Source organism: Monodelphis domestica, chromosome 3, assembly GCF_027887165.1.
Source record: "Monodelphis domestica isolate mMonDom1 chromosome 3, mMonDom1.pri, whole genome shotgun sequence".
Taxonomy (NCBI): domain Eukaryota; kingdom Metazoa; phylum Chordata; class Mammalia; order Didelphimorphia; family Didelphidae; genus Monodelphis; species Monodelphis domestica.
Genome location: NC_077229.1, coordinates 110,685,268 through 110,699,463, shown reverse-complemented (window position 1 = coordinate 110,699,463; position 14,196 = coordinate 110,685,268). Strand labels below are relative to the sequence as shown.

Here is a 14,196-nt window from a genome sequence, read left to right as displayed (position 1 = left end):
AAACTACTCCAGAATCTTTGCAAGAAAACCCCATGGTCAACATTGGCATGCTCTTGTAAAGAGGGCCATGAAAAGTCATATACGACTGAACAACTGAACAACAAGAGCAAATTACTAAAAGAAGTGGGCCGTTATTAGCAGGCTTGGTGTTTCTATTGATCCAGTTCTTTTCTGTCTTGGAAACTCTGGACAGATCCGTTCAGTATTAATTTCAAAGGTCAAGTATCTTGTAGAGTAGAAACAAAGTTGTTTCTACTGGCAGACAACATGGTGGTCTACATAGAGATTGAAACAGTATCCATACTCTTAGGATACACAATCAGCCTTCTTGCATATTACTAACAATATCCAGAAAGAAGGAAGGAAGCAGTCACTTATTAAGTACCTACTAGGTACCAGGCACTAGGCTAAGCTCTTTACAAATATTACTTAATTTAATCCTCAAAATAGCCCTAGAAAGTCACTATTATCCTTATTTTACACTAAAGGAGAGTGAGACAGAATGGTGAGACAGATTAAGTGCCTTGTTTAGGTTCACTTATCTAGTAAGTAGGCCAGATTTAGATTCAGCTTCTCTTCTATTTCTTTGTACCATACCTCACTATCTCAGAGAGAAACTGAATTTAAAAGACATAAAAATAATGCATACAAATTGTATACATATACATACAGTATATTAATAATACATCTACATCTTCAGTACTTTCATAATAAAAACAACTGACAAAAATAGTGAAGAAGTAAAAATAGTCAAGATAATTAGAGAGACATTCAATGCTCATGGTTGGGCCAGGCCAACGCAACAAAAATGACTGATCACCTAGATTAATTCACATGTTTATTGTTATGCCAATCAAAGTACAAGGGTGTTATTTTTTAGGGAATAGGTAAAATAATAAAATTCATTTCAATGAAAAAGGTGGTCAAGAATCTCAAAGGAAATAATTTTAAAAAGTAGTAGATTGCAGACCTCAAATTATATTACAAAATAGCCCTCATCAAGCACTTATGTAGGTCTTCCCCAATCATCAAAACTATATGATGGGGGTAGCTAGGTGGCTTGGTGGATTGAGAACCAGGCCTAGGAGGTCCTAGATTCAAATCTGGCTTCTGACACTTCCTAGCTGTGTCCCTGGGGGCAAGTCACTTAACCCCCATTGCCTAGCCCTTACCGCTCTTCTGCCTTGGAACCAACACCAAATATTGATTCTAAGATGGAAGATAAGGGTTTAATAAAAAGTATATTTCACAGAAGAAAAACAAATGACTTTTCATCCCTTTATATGGATAAATGATTTGGGGTTTTTCTTTTAAAAGACTGCTCTATTGCAAAAAAGAATAATATAGAAATAGGTATAAGTGATAGCATTTGTAAAATCCAGTAGAATTGCTTATTGGATCCCAAAGTGGGGAGGAGAGTGAAAGAAAATGAAATTGGTAAACATGGGAAATTATTAAAAAAACTATACAATATAAATTTTAAAATGAATAAGTAGATCAATGGAATATATTAGATAAACAAGACCTAGAAGAAACCAGTTTTAATAGCTTGAGGTCTGATAAATTCAATATACTAAATACTAGAGAAAGGATTCTCTTATATAAGAACTATCACATGCCAGAAAGAAACTCAATGGGTAAATGACTTTAACATAAATGGTTACAGCAAATAACCTTATAGAACCATAATTTAGTGGAACAGTTTTAATCAAATAAGGGGAAATCTACTCAAAGTAGACAATTTTGATTATAGAGAAATTGGGGGAAAATCTTTGCATCAACTATCTCTGCCAAAAGTCTAAAATTAAAGATTTATATGAAGTGATAAAAATATTGACTATCAAGAGACATTTTCCAACAAAGACTATTATAGCATATAATTTTCAAAATAATTACAAATTGTTAACAACTGAATAAAAAATGGTATGAGTCACGTATTATAAAATGAATGTAAATTTAAGACAACTTTGAAGTTTTATTTCAACTGCATCAAACTGGCAAATATCATAAAGTATGGAAATAGCTAATGTTATAGGGGTTGTGGGAAGATAAGCCCACTAATGGGGAAGCCATATAGTCCTGTGGTTACTGCCTCGGGCCTGGAATCAGGGAGAACTGAGTTCAAATCTGACCTCTTATGCTTTGTGGTCTGGGAAAGTCACTTAACCTCAATTTCCTCATCTGTAAAGAATTATGAATATGGTGTATTCAGTAAAACTTGGTATTTCTTTTATGAGCTGATAGATATCTAAGTCAAAGATCGAAAAGAATATGCACAATAACCAACAAAATGTAAAGAAGAACAACACTAAAGGCCTCAGAAATCAGTTCAACATAATAACCAATCTTAACTATAGAGGATTCTTGATAAAATTCTGTTCCTTCTCCCTTCTACTAAGATGAAAGGCCAAAAGATCTTACCTTGGACCAGAAGGGAGCTCAGAAGCCCTATAATCCAACCCCCTCATTTTAACAGATGAGGTAATCAGGGTATAAAAGTTAAGTGACTTGCTCAAGGTCACAAAGATAAGTGTCTTAATGATAGAGTGAAGATATAAAATGAACATACATTGTTAGACTTGGGAACTGTTCTGCTCAATTGGACATTTCTGTTATAAGAGAAAGACTCTGGAAGTGACAATAGCACAACAGCACTTAGGATCGTTGTGAGGATCAAATGATGTAATATTTATAAAGTGCTTTGGAAACCTATAAATGCTAGATAATTTCCATTACTATTAACACATGCTTGTTAAATTGAAAAGAAAAGCATAAATGAAATTTAAAAACAAAAATTTGACTCTAAAAATTGCTGCTTGGTTCTCTTCTCATAGAGATGCCAACCACCATACTTTATTTGAGATGTATCAAATATATGGCCCCTGACACAACTGTAGACTTAACCAGATTAAAATGCAATGGAGAAAACAAACAAATGCAACTGGGAAATATTTAAGAAAATAAATAAAAATACAAAACATGCAATTATTAATATGTGGTTTTTTAAGTCAATATGTTGCTCACAGCGATCCTTATGCATCAGCTAGTAGTCCCCCATTTCTAGTTTAGAGTGACACCATTGCACATTATTATGCATAAGATCAGTCTCTTATCATTTAATTTTTTTAACACTAACATCTGCCTTAGAATCAATGCTATCAGTTCCAAAGCAGAAGAGTTAAATAACTTGCCCAGTTTCACAACTAGCAACTAATCGAGACCATATTTGAATCCATGACCTCCTGTTTCCCTCTAGCTTCCCCTTCTTATCATATCTCTTGTCATTCCACATTTCCCTTCTGCCTTGCAAATCCTAACCTTGCTTCTATATCCTCACTGAGACCCTGGTCTATTCTTCTACCCTTCAGTTCTCTCCTAGGATATTAATGCTGTCCTGGCTTCACTTTCTTCCCTTCATTGTTTGACTACTTAGTGAAAACAGACAGTCCTTTTTTCTCTCAGATCCACTGTCAACTTATCCTATCAACTATCTCATCCTAAGGAAATTGCCAATGGTCTCAATTCCCCAATTCTTGTAGCCTTGGCTACTGTTAATTATCCTCTTTTTTTTTCTTTGCTATTCTCTTCCAGATATTTTTTTTTAACAGTACTACCCTCTCCTGTTTCTCTTCCTACTTGTTTGACTGTTTCTTAGTCTCTAATATATTTTTATCCAAGTGATACTCTTTGAAGCACAAGTATCCTCAGGGATCTGAGCCCTCTTATTTCTCCTCTATTAATGCCACTTGGCAATGTCACCAGCTCTGATGGAGTCAATTACCATCCGAATGTTGATTCTAAGATTTATTTATCCAGCCCTAACTTCTCTCTTGATGTCCCTCTGGACATCTTACTGTTGTTGTTGAGGGTAACACTACTCAGAATTGTAACCTAGGCATCATCTTTGACTCTCTCACCATACATCCCATGTATAACCTCCTGCTGCTTTTAAATCCTGTTGATTTTATAACATTGTTCATCTATGCCCTTCTTCCGTTCTCTGACATTACCATCACCTTTGTGCCCCATGTCTGGATGATTGCAACAAATTGCTAGTTGGTTCCCATGCCCTAAGTCTTCCCCCTCCCTTTAGTCCATCCTCCACTCAGTTGTCAAATTGTTTTTCCTTTTAAAATACAGGTCTAACAGTCACCATCCTCTTCCCACCTCTATTATTCAATAAACTTCAATGGCTCCCTATTAGCTTTCTGAGATCAAATAAATATAAAATCTTGCTTTCAGAAACTTATTTGCCTCCTATGTTTCTAACTCTTATCTCTCCCACATACTCTGTGAACCAGTACCATTGGCCTCCTTGTTATTTGTTTGTACAAAGGCCCTCCAAACTCCTACCTCTACTGGGTCTTTTCTTTGGATGTCACTCATGCATGGAATGCTCTCCTTCCTCATCTATATCCTGCCCTCCCTGGCTTCCTTTAAGTCCCAGCTAAAATTCTACCTTCAATAAAAAGTCTCTCATGATTTCCTCTTAATTACAGTGTCCTCCTTCTTTGATCATCTCCAATTTATCTTGTATGCATTTCATTTGTATGTAGTTATTTGTATGTTATGTTCCTGTCAAGTTGGGTGGGAGGAGTGGGGAAGAGGGGACTATTTTGTTGGGTTTTTCTGATTTTCTTTGTGTACCCAGCCCAGTACCTGGTACATTGTAGGCTAATAAATGCTTGTTATATGAGACTGACAATTACTTCTTTTCTTTATTTGACCCTTACAGGATTATCAGTTCCCCCGAACTGGTTATCATAATTTCTTGAAACACTCACAGCTGCTTCCTCCTCTGAGGGTCTGACTGTGCCCTTAAGCAAGATGTTTCTATTTATTTACTAGATCTAAGCATTCAGGAACTCTCTGCCCTGCTAACATAGATAAAGATTTCTTTCTGGGTCCCCCCATCAGATCTTTTCTTCTTTGTTTTAGTCTGGAAGCCCCACTTACTTCATTTCCCCCTCAGTGAACATTTAATTTTCCTTGACAGTGAAGAAGTGTTCTAAAGCTCCTTGATTTTCCTCCAGGAGCAAAACCTGTATTTTGAGCATAGACACAAGTACAGCTTCAGAATTTACCCAGTTACATTATCATCTTAACCCACACATTTCTCCATCTTGCTCTGGATTTCCTTGTGTGTTTATCTTCCTAAAATATGACTACTTCCACTCTTCCTTTTATCTATTCTGTCCTCTCTGTATGAATAAAGTAAACAACATGCTACTGGGGGCACTGTTATAAATCTATAGGTGTAGTGTATTGGCCCTGGGATTCCATTAATACCAAGAACTCCCAGTTCGATACATTTCTTTTTTTTTATCTATTCAGGTTAGTACTTCCCTACAATTTTGTGGTTTTGAGGGTTGCCTTGAATGTTGAGAGATTTAATGATTTATTTGCCCAGGTCAAAGTCATAACTGTTGAAGGTAGGACTTGAATTCTAAAGAGATCAAAGATAGTAGAAAATTGTATGAAATTGTACAAAAATATTTATAGCAGCCTTTTATTTGTGGTGACAAAGAACTGGAAACTGTTGGGATGTCCATCGATTGGAGAATGGCTGAATAGCTTGTGATATATGCTTGCAAAAGAATACTCTCGTGCCATAAGAAATGACAAACAAGATGATCACAAAAAATCTGGAAAGACTTACATGAAATGATAAAAAGTGAAGTGAGCAGAACCAGGAGAACATTGTAAACAGTAATAGCAATAGTTTACACTAATCAACTATAAATGACTTAGACTGTTATCCAAAAGGCAAGGATCCTGGACAACTCCAAGGGACTGATGATGAAAAAGACTATTCACCACCATAGAAGGAACTGACCGAGTCTGAATACAGATTGAAGTGTACTATTCTTCACTTTATTTCCTACATGAATTTTTCTATAGTGTAAGCAATATGTATTTTTCATGCCACAAGGAACATGAAAACCTGTATGATAACACATACAACCTATATCATATTAACTGCATGGAGGGAGGGATAGGAAGGAAAGAGAGACTATGAATCACAAAATGTCAGAAAATGATTACTTTAAAATTGTATTGACATGCAATATGGAAAAAAATAAAAAGAAATTTAAAAAAAGGTGAGACTTGAAGCCAAGTCTTCTTGAGTCCAAGGCATCCATCCAGTGCCTCTTAAATCACTATGGTATTCTACAGCTGCCTCTACGGTAAGAATAATGCAATCCTAAATCCTATGATCTCATGAATTTATCACTTCAGACATTTATTCACACTGATAGATAGTTTCTATAGAAACATTTTTTTCCTAGAGTAGTTTGGATGCTCTAGGGTAATGTGGAATCAATAGGAAGGTTGTTGATGGAGGAAGATTCTAGAAATCAGAAGAGATTGGGGGGCATCACGGACATTGAGATATACCTTCCTTCACTATCTTTCAGGGTCTATCATGTACTTTGGGTCTTCAGTAGTATGGAGTGAGGGAGGAAATGATATTAATTCAAGGGGGTTACCTTCTTTTCATGGACATGGATGGGGCACGGAGCCTCTGTCCACACAGCAGGAATCAAGAGAGAATGACACTCTTTTTGGGATGCCTTCTTGCCAATGTCTAAGAGGATATATGAGAGGGCTTCCAGAACTCCCAAATATGGGGTCAAACAGTTAAACCTGCCTTGTTTAACAACATCTGCTCACTCAAAAGTTATGAGGAAAAATTTACTTGGCTCTGAGTCCATTCTCCCCTACCCTGAAACTGACTGCTATGACATCACCATGGGGTCACAATGACCTCCCAGGTTGAAAAGAATCTTAGTTTCTTTGAACAATTTAGTGTCACTCTACTATGTTTTGGACAGTGTGAGGAGTCACCCTATCATGTGCAAGGGTCACTCTTGTCCATCTTTTTTTCTATTATTATTATTTGGAAAGGGGGCAGGTACTGATGTCATAAGTTGTAGAATCAGAGGGCCTAGGCTTGAAAACCAGGCTCTGCTCAGCCTATTATTTCTCTAGCCTTGAGCAGATGATTCTTACTTTCTGGACCTTTCTTGACAAAAGAGGAAAAGTACAGATGATTTAGGTACATTCCATCATCATATCTAGTTCAATATCCCATGAATAAATGTATGAATAAGCATATTGAGGTCCTTCGTGATCTGAAACTTTGACTCCCCCTTCCCTACTTAGACTCCAGCATGTTCTATCTGCCTTTTTCTCCCTTTCCTATAGTTTCCACTCTCCTTTGGATTAGGAAACAGAGGTGGAAACTACCTATCTAAAGATCTTTCTTAAAATAAAAATAGGAAATTCTTCATAGACCAACATGTCCCAGACATACATAAATATGTGTGTATATGTATGTATATATATATGTATATATGTATGTGTACATATGTACCTCCTATGCTCAGGCCTGAGACACAACAATGAAAAGTGACCTGGGTTAGAAGATACACTGTGGTTGAATGCATATGTATGTAGAAGCAAGAAAAGGGATCCAGAAAAGTTCTATGAAACATTTGATGATGGAGAGAACACTTTCAGCTGGGCATTTTGCAAGTTTATGTCTATTCAACCTCCATAATCCTATCTCCTGATGCTATTCAACCTCCATAATCCTATCTCCTGATGCTATTCAACCTCCATAATCCTATCTCCTGGTGCTTCTGGCCTTGTTGACTATCTTGGGTCTCTCTCCCTTTTTTGACTACTTGGATGTTCATACTCTTCTTTCTTCAGTGGGTTTTTATGACCCTACTCTGAGATGTCAATCTTTATCATCACCCTTGCTGGGAGGGGAGGAATATCCTCTATGCCAATAAAGCAGCCTAAATATTTTCCCCTAGGCCCTTCTCTCCATACTTTTTTTGGTCATCCTGAATTACCAGCAAGTATGCTGATAGGGCATTTGCAAAGACAGCTATACCTATTTGATATTTGGAAGAGTATTTCCCATTTTTTTTCTTTTTTGGCCAGTTGCTTCAGTTGTGCTTATGTCTTCATGACCCCATTTGGGGTTTTCTTGGCAGAGATACTAGAGTGGTTTGCCATTTCCTTCTCTGGCACATTGGACAGATGAGGAACCTGAAGCAAACAGGATTAAGTGACTTTCCCAGTCATAAAGCTAGTAAATGTCAGACTGGATTTAACCTCAGGAAGATGAATCTTCTTGATTCTTGGCCTGCCATTCTATCCACTATGTCACTTAGAGGTCCTATTTCCTGCAGGTATCTCAAACTCAGCATGTTCTAGGTGGTATAGTATCTGAGTAACAAACTTGAAGTAACTAGGACCTACATTCCAAACCTACCATAGATACTATGGCACTCCACCTTTTAGCTCCACTTTCCTCATCTGTAAAAGGGTGATTATAACATTTACCTTGCAGGTTTTGTTTTGTGGAGATCCAATGGGATACTATAGGAAGTGCTTTATAAGCCTTAACATGATAAATATATTATGAATTGCTCATGGTTAGTCTGAGCCAATAGAATGAAATGACTCTTCTGTCTAAATTAATTTACTTATTCAGTACCTTATCAGTCAAACTACCAGGGTAAAATTTTATAGAACTAGAAAAAATAACAATATTCATCTAGAAAGGAGTCAGGTAAATTAGTGAAAAACATGTGGAGGAAGGTGGTCAAGCTGATCTCTGACTTTATATTATAAATTATAAAACAGTAATCATCAAAACAATCTGGAACTGACTAATACATTGAGTGGTGGATCATTGGAATAGATTAGGTACACAATACACAGTAATAAATGATCACAGTAATCTTGCATTCAACAAAGCCAAAGACCTCAGCTTTTGGGACAAGGATTCACTATCTGACAAAAAACTACTGGTAAAACTGGAAAATAGCAGCAGAAACTGAATTTGGACTAACATTTCATTCACACCAAATGCCAAGTTAAGGTCACCATGTGTACATGATTTAGACATAAAGGGTGATATGAGCAAATTGGGGGAGCATGGAAAAATGTACCTCTCATATCTATGGATAAGGGAGGAATTTATGACCAAAGAAGAAATAGGGAGCATTATGATATATAAAGTGAGTAATTTTGATGATAAATTAAAAAGATTTCGCACAAACAAAATCAATACAGTGAAGATTTGAAGGAAAACAGAAAGCAAGGAAAAATTGTTTTTACAGTAAATGTCTCTGATAAAGGCATATCTCATATCTCAAACATATAGAGAACTGAATCAAAATTATAAGACTATAAAATATTCTAAAATTGATAAATGGTCAAAGGATATGAAAAGACAGTTTTCAAATGAAGAAACCAAGACTACCTATAGTCGTATGAAAAAATGCTATAAATAACTATTGATTAGAGAAATGCAAATTAAAATAACCTTGAGGTACCACTGCTCAGATTAGCTTATACAACAGTAAAGAAAAATGGTAAATATAGGAGGGGATGTAGAAAAATTGGGACATTAATGCACTGTTGATTGAGCTAGGAACCATTCTGAAGATTAATTTTTACCTATGCCCAAAGGGCTATAAATCTGTATATCTCTTTAACCCATAAAAATCACTACTAGGTTTGTATCCCAAGAGATGAAAAAGGAAAAATATTTGTGTACAAAACCATTTATATCAGTTCTTTTTAGGTGGCAAAGAATTATAAATTGAAGGATGTCCATAAGTTGGGGACTTGCTGAAGAAGTTGTGCTATATGATTATAATGTAATGCTATTGTACTATAAGAAATGATGAGCAAAATGCTTTTGGAAAACCTGAAAGGTTTTACATGAACTGATGCAAAGTGAAATGGGCAGACCAGGAGAAAATTATACACAGTTATCAGCAATATTGTACAATGAATATTTGTGAATGACTTAGCTATTCTTGGCAATACAGTGGTCCAAGACAATTCTAAAGGACCTATGATGAAAAATGCTACCCACCTCCAGAGAAAGAACTGTATACTTTTATTCTATTTTTTGGTAGATAAATTTTTTAATCAATATTTTCTTTCACAAAATGATTAATATGTAAATATATATTGCATGATTGCATATGTAAAAACAGTATAAAATTGCTTGCCAAATTTTTAAGGAAGAGGGAGAGAAGGAGACAGGGAGAGAATTTGGAGCTCAGAATTTTTATAATTAATGTTAAAAATTGTTATGTGTAATTGGAAAAAATTAAGTATTATTCAATAAAAGTGCTAAATAGAAATGCTAGTTTTTGCTGAAAACAGTGCTTATTATTATCATTTTTCCAAACCTATCCTCTTCCTAACTTTCCTGTTCCTGTTAATTGAATCACTACTTTCAATGGAAGCTGTGCCCTCCTCTTCATTCTGTTCTCTCATAACTTCCCTCATCTGGCCATATTTTGCTGATGGTAGCTTTACAACCTCTCACATCTGTTTCCTTGTCTACATGAACAAGATCACTGCCCTCATATTTGGATCTCCTCCGGACCTTCTGCAATAGTCTCCCAAATGGTCTCTTAGCATCTTTTCTTTCCTTTCTTCCATCTCTGTTCTCCACACCGTTGACAAATGGGTATCTGTAAAATTAGCAGAGACTAGCTTATTCTAGAAGCTTCAATAACTCCCTAATTTTCCTCTAGAATCCTTCTGTCTGGCATTTAAAGCCATTCACATCCTAGCTCCAATCTCTTTCCAAATTGGTTGACTATACATAATTCCCCTTATAAAATATTTTTTAGCTAAACTTGAAATATATTTATTATCCAGACTTTGTACAGGAAGTCGAATACCCTTCTTTCATCCATGCATCCATCCATTCCCCATCTGCCTTCAAATCATAGCTTAGATATCACCATCCTACAATTGAGGACTTTCTTGGTCCCCTTTTTGGAAAAGTTCTTAAACTTTTTGGTGTAGTTGACCCCTTTCCCCTTAGGCAATCTGCTGAAACCCATGAATCCCTTCTCTAAATTCATATTTCCTACAATCATAATGGAAGGAAATGCAAAATTTCATTGTATGATTGGTGAAAGAAAAGGTGTAATTATTTTCCCCATCCAAGCTCACAGAACTTCTGAAATTTAGCCATGGTCCCCGGGTTAAGAACCCCCTATTACTAGTATTTTCCTCCCATCCAATTTTATCTGGAAATACAGGTTTGTATTCACTTATCTGGAAATACATATTTGTTCTGGCCCACTAGAATATATGCTCTTTGAACGCTTCAGGAAGCATTCTTTTGGTTTTTGCCTTAGGGTAATGATGACCAAGGATGGGAAAGTGTTTAACAGATCCTTGTTGAAATTTGTTTATTTCTGTGAGAGGGTATTTGAGCCTTGAAAAGCAATGAATGCTGGGGATTCAAAGGTCCAAGGTCACAAATAGTTGGTTTGTGGCTAGAAATTGAATGCCAGCCTGGAAAGTGTACAAAATCCAGAGGCCTGTCCATTACCCTTAATTGTCACTGTCCAAACTAACTGGGACCTATTCATGTGGGTACGGGCCTTACCTTATCTACAATCATGTACTCCTCTAGTACTTTTACAATTGATTCACAGATCAGAGATTTAGATCTGAAAGTGAACTTAGAGATCATTGGGTGTAAACCCCTTTTTTTGTATATAGAGAAACTGAGTCACTTAGAGGCTAAATTACTTGCCAATGGGGGTAGCTATCTAGGTAGCACCATGGATAGAGCAGTAGATATGGAGCTGGGAAGACCTGAGCTCAAAATTGGCCTCAGAAAGTGCCTACTTGTGTGATCCTGGGCAAGTCACTTAACCCTAATTGTCTAGCCATTCTGTCTTAGAATTGATATTAATAGGGGCAATTGGGTGGTTCAGTGGATTGATAGTCAGGCCTGGAGACAGGAGGCCATAGGTTTAGATATGATCTCAGACACTTCCTAGCTGTGTGACCCTGGGCAAGTTACTTAATCCCCATTGCCTAACCTTTAACACTCTCTGTCTTGGAACCAATACACAGAATCTGATTCTAAGATGGAAGATAAGGGTTTAAAAAAAGAATTGATATTAAGACAGAAGGTATGGGTTAAAAAATTACTTGTATATAGTCACACATCTTAGTCTATGAGGCAGGATTCAAACCTGGGCCTTTCTTGGGTATTTTGTCCACTTATGACATCTAACTGCTAGGTTAAAAAATTGCAGATTGAATTGCATGAACTCTCCAAGGTGAAGTAAGGCCTGTGACTTCTTCCTCATGTTCTCCTCTTTCAACATAGCTAACACAGGGTTAGGTGCTGAGCTGGAGCTCCAGGAAACAAAAAAGCCAAGCTCAATGAATGATTCATAAATTCTACATGGGTCAAAAATCTTCTTTTTGGAAGAGGAAATTTCAAGTCCAGACAGAAGAGGGCAGCAGAAACATAGGAATAATGATAAATGGGCACAGAGCACACAAAGTCTCCCCTAAAACTGGTTCAACTATTTGGCACCCCAACAACAGGCTGCATCATTCAGCATTTTTGCACCTGAATGTCTGGAGTGTTACGTGCAGCCAGTGGATTTTAATTATCACCTAACCCCAACCCACTTGTTTTATTTTATTTTTTTTCTAAGCCAAGAAAAAGTTCTATTGGCAGGGAGTAACGGGGGCACAATGGGAAAGGCTACTGGATTTAAAGTTAGGGAGTCTGGAATCAAAATCCATCCCTGCTCCTTCCTACCAGTGGGACCTCAATTTAGAGTGCTGGATTTCAAGTCAAAGGTCTTGCTTTTTCTAGTTTCTAGCCCTGTGAATCTGGGTACAGCCACGAACTCTATGAGCCTCAGTTTCCATATTGAGAAAATGAGGTAGTTGAATTTAGATGATCTCTTAAGTCCCTTACACCTCTAAAACTCTGATCTTCTGAAGAGGTCCTTTACAACACTCTAGGGTCATCTTTGCATTTGCTTTCCTTTTCTTCCAGTGTATTTTGGTCACTGTGTGACTGCTTTAGGGAGTCTTTAAGAGACAAACTGGTCCAATAATAGTAGGGATGATAATGACCTTTTTAAGGGTGTATTTTTACTACCCACACAGCAAGGCAAGTAAACTTTGGGGTCAAGAATGAGTGGGAAGGGGAGAAGGGAAGTAGAACCAAGGATACATCACCCAGGTTAGGCAGGGGTCTCTTCCTAGTTACTCCTCCAGTTCTTCTGTGGGGACATCTGGATGGTCCCACACAATATGGTCACACTGAGATGGGAAAGCTGAGGCCAGGTGTTTTATAGGGGAGGCCTGGAGAATCTTACTTGGGAGTATCTGATTGGCTTCCTGTCTCTGAGGTCATAGGTAGGGATGCACCAATAAATGAACTTTCATGGAAGATAGAAGTTTTCAGCAAGGAGGATTCCAGATATGGGTGAAGGAGAGTATTCCAGAAAAGAGGTAGTAGGTATCAGCAAGAAGAGGGGTTGATCCAGAGTAGGGATAGCTTTTGCATGAATGGACTAGGTCCCTTTCTGAGAAAGAGATTTTTCAGATCACTTTCAAGAGTTTTTTTTCTTTAAAAAATCTATATCATTATTTCTTTGATGTTGCCAATATATCCTGACACAGCAATGTAATTCTAGTGCTTTATAGGCCTAAAGATTAGTTGGTTACAATTCTTCATCAAGATCTCAAAGGTCTTTATGGTAGACATTAATCAGACACTTTGCCTACCTAATCTTCATTTCTTTCTTAGCAAGGGTTAATTCTGAAGGGATTGCTGATGGTGGGGTCCTCCAATATGAAGAATGGTTAAAAGTCCTTGGGATGTTTTGGTTGTAGAAGAGAAAACTAACAGATCATAGGATTTAGAGCTGGAAAGGAACCTTAGAAGTTGGCTAAGTCCAATCCTTTTACTGATGAAGAAAATGAGGCCCAGCTATACCTTGCCCAAGATCACACAGGAGTAGTAAATGAAGAGTTAGGGATTAAACTCAGGCCTTCTGATTCCATACCTTTTGAACCAAACCACACTGCTTTCCATTTAAACAAATATTTGTTGAATTAATTAATGAATAATGAAACTTCAGCCTCTTGGGAAGTTGGGATGGAAGTGATAGGCAACCAAATGCCTGAATACTGATTGGTAATGGGATAGAGGCAGTCAGGGAAATCAGGGAACTGAGAACACATCACTCAAGCAGCTCTGAAGGTGGGCAGGCTGGGGATATGGGAATTCAGACAACAAGAGAGAACATTAGTCTATTAAAGCTAGAAGAGACTATAGAGATCATTAAGTCTGAATTTATCATTTTTTAAAAA

General features: G+C 37.0%; 1 protein-coding gene across 7 annotated transcripts in view; it reads right to left on the bottom strand.

The window, feature by feature from the left end:
- The window catches only part of LOC100032777 (maestro heat-like repeat family member 5), a 121,710-nt gene extending 108,505 nt beyond the window's left edge, over window positions 1-13,205 (bottom strand). For 2 of the 7 annotated variants that reach the window (XM_056822986.1, XM_056822993.1), the window contains exons 1-2: window positions 13,057-13,190; window positions 10,430-10,517 (exon numbers count right to left, since the gene is read on the bottom strand). In XM_056822986.1, the coding sequence (XP_056678964.1) occupies window positions 10,430-10,485 (56 nt within the window). In that variant the 5' untranslated portion in view covers window positions 10,486-10,517; window positions 13,057-13,190. Of the gene's footprint in view, window positions 1-6,491; window positions 6,628-10,362; window positions 10,518-12,047; window positions 12,182-13,056 lie in introns of those variants that run through there. The other 5 variants (XM_056822988.1, XM_056822992.1, XM_056822987.1 and 2 more) reach the window with 5 other exon arrangements.
- Between the last annotated feature and the right edge of the window lie 991 nt (window positions 13,206-14,196).